The 6,318-nt window shown below is 55.2% G+C and overlaps 1 protein-coding gene across 1 annotated transcript in view; it reads right to left on the reverse strand.

The window, feature by feature from the left end:
• Positions 1 to 1,336, reverse strand: part of FOXO1 (forkhead box O1) — a 60,956-nt gene extending 59,620 nt beyond the window's left edge. The window contains exon 1 of the mRNA XM_071448300.1: positions 466 to 1,336. Within this exon, the coding sequence (XP_071304401.1) occupies positions 466 to 1,071 (606 nt within the window). The 5' untranslated portion in view covers positions 1,072 to 1,336. The remainder of the gene's footprint in view (positions 1 to 465) is intronic.
• Positions 1,337 to 6,318: the final 4,982 nt, after the last annotated feature.

Below are 6,318 nucleotides of genomic sequence, written 5' to 3' on the forward strand. Positions count from 1 at the left end.
TGGGCAGCGCCGGAGCTGCCGCGGCACCCCTGGCACACGGGGGCTCTCCCCGGGCCCCGCCGGCCGCCCCCGGGCAGCAGGAGGCGGCGCCGCTCCTGCCGGCTTTGCCCGGGGACGGCGCCGTGACACCGCGTGAACTTTTGCTTTCGGCGGGGCAGGGCTGGGGGAGGCGGAGAGCGGGGGGGCGGCCCCGGTCCCTCCAGCGTCCCAGCGCCCGCGTTCTAGCGGGAGGGCTGGAACGCTTTTCTCCCTCAGGAGTTCTCCCTTTGGAAAGGTGAAAAAAAGTAGACATGTGAGGTCAAACTGAAAGCGCGGAGCCGGAGCACTGCAGGCTGCGCAGCGGGCATCGTGCAGCCGGGGAGGGCGGCGTGCCCAGCCGCCTGCAGCTCCGCGGCTGTGCCCGGGGGCGGCGGAGCCTCCCGGGACCCCCCTCCGACGGGGCGTCCCCCACCACCCGCCGCTTACCTTCCAGCCGGCCGAGCTGTTGCTGTCGCCCTTATCCTTGAAATAGGGGACGCTCTTGACCATCCACTCGTAGATCTGGGAGAGGGTGAGCCGCTTCTCGGGGGAGCTCTCAATGGCCTTGGTGATGAGGTCTGCGTAGGACAGGTTGCCCCACGCGTTGCGCCGCGACGAGCTGCTCTTGCGGGGCTGTCCGGGCACGGGGCCCGGTGACAGACCGGCCACAGGCGGGGGCACCGGCGGCACCGGCGGCGGTCCCGGCGGGTGGAGGCGGCAGCCGGCCTCGGGCGCCGGGAAGTCCCCGCAGCGGCAGGCGGCAGCCTCCGGCGGGGCGGCGGCGGGGGGCAGCGGCGCGAAGTCCTCGCTCTCCTCTAGCAGGCTGAGGTTGCTGATGAAGTCGGCGCTCAGCGCTCCAGAGGCGGCGGCCCCGGCCCCGGCCGCGGCTCCGGCCGCCCCATCGGGCTGCCCGCCGCACGACGGCGCCGGGCTGGAAGTGGCCGAGCTGGGGGGGTTGAACTCCGGCCGCGGCAGAGGCCAGGTGCAGGAGCGGGGCCGCGGCAGCGGCTCGAAGTCGGGGTCGATGTCCACCAGCTGCGGTGCTTCGGCCATGGCGGGGCCGGGGCGGGAGCGCGGCGGGAGCGGGGCGGCTTGGGCTCAGCGCCGCCGCCCCATGCAGGCTCCGGGCGCGGATCGGCGCGGCACCGACGGCGCGATCGCCAACTCTCCTGGCCCCGCCGCCCTAGACCTCCGGCCTGACCTCCCGGCCCCGCCGCCCTAAACCCTGCCCCTGCCCGGCTCCCTGATCCCTGCCCTCCGCGGCAACTGCAACTGCAGCGACCCGGCCGCCCGGCGCGCACCGACTGGAGCGACCGCCCCGCGCGGGCCCGCCTCCAGCCTCCCTCCTCCTCCTCCTCCTCCCGGCGGGGAGGGACGGCCCCGCCGCGCCAATGGCAGCGCCGCGCCGCCGCCCGCCTCCCGCCGCGGGGCTGCTCCGGCAGGAGGGTGCCCGTGCCCCCCGTGCTGCTTCTGGGTGGTTTTTGTTTCCCGGCGGCGCAGCGGGGAGAGAAGGGGCGAGCGGGCAGGCGGCGGTGCCCCCCGCGGCCGGGGCTGCCCGAAGGCAGTAAGTGCTCGCACGGCGAGCCGCGGGGGGGGTGGTCACGCAAAATTCCCCCGCGAGTGTTTCTGCCTCAGTCGCTGCCGGCGGGGTCCTGCCTCCCGCATCGACGGGCCCGGTGCCGGGGATGAGCGGGGAGCCGGGAGCATCCCTCGGCTGCAGCGGGGCGGCTGCGGGAGCGGGGGGCGTCTCCCCGCTCCCACTGGCATCTCCGTGCGGGCGCTGCTGCCGCCGGCTGCCCGCCCCGCGGGGGCCCTGGCAGCCCCGCATGCCGGACCGGGGGTGCGACAGCTGCCCTGCCTCGCTCCCCCCGCCCTCCTCCTTCCCTGGCCGGCTCCTCGCCAAAAAGTGTCTGCACCTCCCGAAGTGATGAATCTCCCCTTCGGCTGAGCATGTTTTTGATACCGTGAGCGTGTGTTTTATTCCGCGAGCGTGCACGGAGCACGGGATGATTTCATCCTAAATCAACTATTGAACATACTTTATATTTTTCCCGGCAAACCCTAGGACTACTCTATTCATTAAGGTTTGTATTCTCCCCTTTCAATGAGGCAGCAGTCACAGGACACATCGCCTCTGCCTCCCCTGCCCATCAACATACAAAGATACATACATACACACACACACACACACATATATATGTGTTTGACTTAACACAGAAGTGTTATTCTGTTTAAATCTAAAAAGAGGACATTTGCTTAAGCTAGGGAAATAATCCCAAGAATGAGACACGACTCAACACCTTGCTCATACTGGCAAACCCTACATTTTAGAAAATCTGTTTTGTTTTCGGTAGGAGGAGTGCTTTTAAAAAACATACTTCAGACATGGCTTCGTAAGTCACAAAATTCACAACCAGCCATGGCATTTGACGTTGCATGTCAATGAACCACCCGAGCTGGGTAACTGTCAAAGCTGAGCCAGAAAACCTGTTACCCTCCCCTCCTCTCTGCATCAAGGCAGAAAGTGTTAATGTTATTTAAATGCAGTTCATTGTTCCTATAAAAATATTTTCTGAAAATGAATAACAATAATGAAGGGGAGAGAATACAAGGCTGGATCTAGGCCATGGTATGGAATTTAGTGTCAGCTCATACATCTAGATACTCACACTGTCTATTATGAAAACGCTTTTCAAGATACGTGGTGACACCTCACTATACAGTTTGTGCAAAATATACATAAGTGCAGAGTAACTGATCACATTTTAAAGCACTGGTTTTGTCATGTTCATTTTATCAAATGCCAAAGGTGATTTTACCTTATTATAGGTTGGCTGCTCATCAGATTTCAGACTTGCTTTGCCTTTAAGTCATTTCTATGTTTTGTCAATCCTTTAAAGGATTCAACCCACAAATTTATATAGTTTAGCCCACAGATTTTAGAAAACACCTTTCTTTTTCAGGCTTTTTTTTTTTTCCAGTTTAAGAAAAAAAAAAAAGAAAATAAAAGAAAGTAAAGTAGTCCCAGTTCAACCTAATAACTTGCATGCCACGTTTCAGCTTGGAACAGCTTTATGTGGCAGTGTTACACAACTCGGCTGCAGTAGTTGCCCTGCAATAAGGGAGAGCACCCTGCCTTGGAGAAGCAGAGGTTATATAATGGTGAGACGCAGCCAGGGACGCGCAGCGAATGGATGTGTTTAAATGGGAGCCAAAACAAAAGAAGTGCTTGAGAACACAGAAACATTTTCTTTTTCTTTCCTTGGTGTCTGAAAAAAAATAAAAGGGGGGTCTAAGAGCCAGATTGGCACCCATCCTGCTAAAGGAAGTGGATTTATTACCCAGGCTTTCTTCTAAGGAGTTTTTTTAAATCTTGCAGTCCTTGCTCTTCTATTTTGTCCAAAGTAGGGATGCTATTCCCTGAACTCTATTGGTATATGCAGATGTTGAAAAAAAGAAAGCTTCCCTTTGTCAGATGCCAACTGTGAAAACTGGGAAGAAAGCTACTGTTGGGGGATTTTAGGAAGCCCTGGTGTATTTGTAGTTCAGCTCAGGCCATTCTGCAGGATAGAGGCTGTATTCCCCTTCCTTGGCCCTACATGACATTTCTGTCGCTCCCTTCACCTTCTCTGCAGGGCTCTGCCACCATTGTGCCCCATGTCACTGACGTTCTTGCAGCTCAAAAGTTAGCAGTGCATACAGAGAGTGCAGACAGTAGTTTGCAGTGAGATGTGAGGGACATGCAGGTGGAAAAGATAATACCAGAACCTTCCAAATGCTACATTTGCTCAGCAAGCGGGGCCCTGTGACTCACAACGCAACAGGCAGAGCTGAGCTGCAGAGATTTTGGCTATTGCATGCCAACAGGTCTGCTGAAGGTTGGAGGAAGGATGAAGGCCAATGAGACAATGCTGTGCACTTTCCTGGGATGAGTAATTGGGGTAGTCTGCTCTGACTTTGGCAGAGCCACCCAGGTGAGTGAGTTCTTCTGTAGGGCCGCAGTCCACACACATGTGATCTACCACTTTTCTTTTTAGAATTTATTCTCTCCGTCAAGAACTTGGGGATTGAATCAACAGACTTTAGAGTCAAAGCAACACATGCCATGCCCAATGAAAGTGTCTAACCCTGTCTGCACTGCTCTCCTAGTGCACTCCAGCACTGCTGACCACCCTTAGGCAATGTCATGTGGACAAACCCACCCATTCAGCTGCTGAGGGGAGCTTCCTGCTCCTCAAACAGCTCAGCACAGTGATGGCTCAGTACAAGAAATTTTACTGCATCTACAAATGATAGCATTAGGTTTATCTCATCTCCCACAATGCTGAAATGCTGATGGATGCACCACAATTCATTTTCTACTCCCACCCTCCTCCTACACTCCACCTTTTCATTTCTCTACTCCTACTCCTGCTCCCATTTTCTACTCCTCTACAATACAATATCTCCTATCAACCTTAGCATCAGCTTGTATTTTTTTTCAAATTTAAGGCCTGAAGATTGCCTTTTATCATCACTGAAATAAAGCACAGCCTTCTATTCATATTCTGGGTTTGAATCAGCCAAAATAAAGGATCTGTGCTGTCTTTTTACTACTGTCTGTATAATTCACGTTCTGAGGTTTTGATCAAATTCAGCAGGAGATTACATGAAGTTGAAAGCACTCGTACTCTATGTACAGCTCTTTTTTTCTACACGTATGTGCATAGTGAGAGAGTACAAATGTTTCTACAGCATAAAAAGCAACAGTGAAACACCCAGTTTAACTGGGAGAAATCCCATTTTCACCCAGAGCTGGGAGAAATCCTATTTTCTGAGGAAGAATGAGGAAGTTCAGCACCCTCAGTTTCCTCCCCTGAGCCTCAGAGGGGCCATGATTTGCAGTGCATGTTTCTGAGCAGCCTAAGGTACCGGAAGGCTGGCACGGCACCTCAGCCACCTCCCCTCCCAGCCAGGGCAGCTGAGGGCTGCCCCACACAGAAGGGTTTGGACACAGCCTGGCTGAACAAGGCATTCACACTGCCCTGCCAAGGGAGTTCAAAGGGTCTGAGACTTCTTCCAGAGCCACTGGAGAAAGGCAGTCCCTCTTGCACGGCATTTCATGGCAGGAGCTTTACTGCTGTGAGTTATTTCCTGGGGCTGCGCATCTTTCCCCACCGACCGCACAAACCACAGATGGAATTTAAAGATCTGCTGATCCCTCACCACAGCTTGGTGAGCCCACTCCCTTTCCACCTGCCCTTTGCCTCCCACCTCAGACAGCAGCACCCACAGGCAAGTCAGGGTCTGTCTGGCCCAGGGAGAGGTGGGTGTCACATTTAGGGTCACCCCGTGGTCAGTGGGGAGAAATGTGTTCTTCCCATGGGTGATTCACCACCCCAGATGGTGGAGCTGATCAGACATTGAGGTGCCAGGCTCTTACTCCAGGTGGTTCACACTTTCAGATAGCTGACTTTAGGCCAGCAAATCCCACTCATCCCACTTTATAGTGCATGGAAATACACAATCTTTGACCCCTCTGCCATTGCATCAACAGTGAGAAAAAGGCTGTGCACACAATGGCTCACAGGCTAACAAGGTGCTGCAGAGAGATGGCAAAACAAAGGGAAAATGGCTTGTCCTTCTTTGCAGGGGGGAAAGCTGCCCACTATGAATTCACATGATGTGCAGAGGACCTCATGGGTGAGGCATAGGCAGGGGCCAACTTTGGTCCAGGTCCTTAAAATAAAAAAATGCACACCACAGAGGTGTCAGGGTTCTTGCTGGTGAAGGGTTTGAAGTTATCTTGGTTTAGGTCCATCTCCTTCTACACATGGGGAAAAATCCTGAATGCTCCCATAGAGGCAGCAAGGCTCTTCTGGATTTACATCCATGTGGCTGGAACTGGGGCCATGTGCTGACTGCACTGCTTGCCCACCCCTCTGGACATACTTCAGAGTTGAGAGCCGACAGATCTTCGCACAATGTGGTGCAACTCCAGCCTCCAGAAAGCCTTCAGGCAGCCCACCCCCTCTTTTCAGAGGAGATGGGGAGCTGTGGTTGGTGATGGCAGAGCTGCCCAAACAGCCAACGCTTCACCCTTCATCTCCCCATGGACTGCTGCAGGGAGCAGGAGTGGTTCACACAGCCATGGCCGCATCCTCCTGCTCCTTCTTCTCCTCACCCTCCTTCTTCTCCTCCTCCTCCTCTTCCTCTTCTTCACCAACAGCAACTGACAGTGGCTCTTCAAACCAGACAGCCACAAGACACAGACAATTTCCTCCCCCAGTTTCTCTGTAGCAGCTTTGGTGGCAGAGAGTG

This window comes from Agelaius tricolor, unplaced genomic scaffold (assembly GCF_023055355.1).
Source record: "Agelaius tricolor isolate 1412-34295 unplaced genomic scaffold, bAgeTri1.0.p SCAF_26, whole genome shotgun sequence".
NCBI lineage: Eukaryota > Metazoa > Chordata > Aves > Passeriformes > Icteridae > Agelaius > Agelaius tricolor.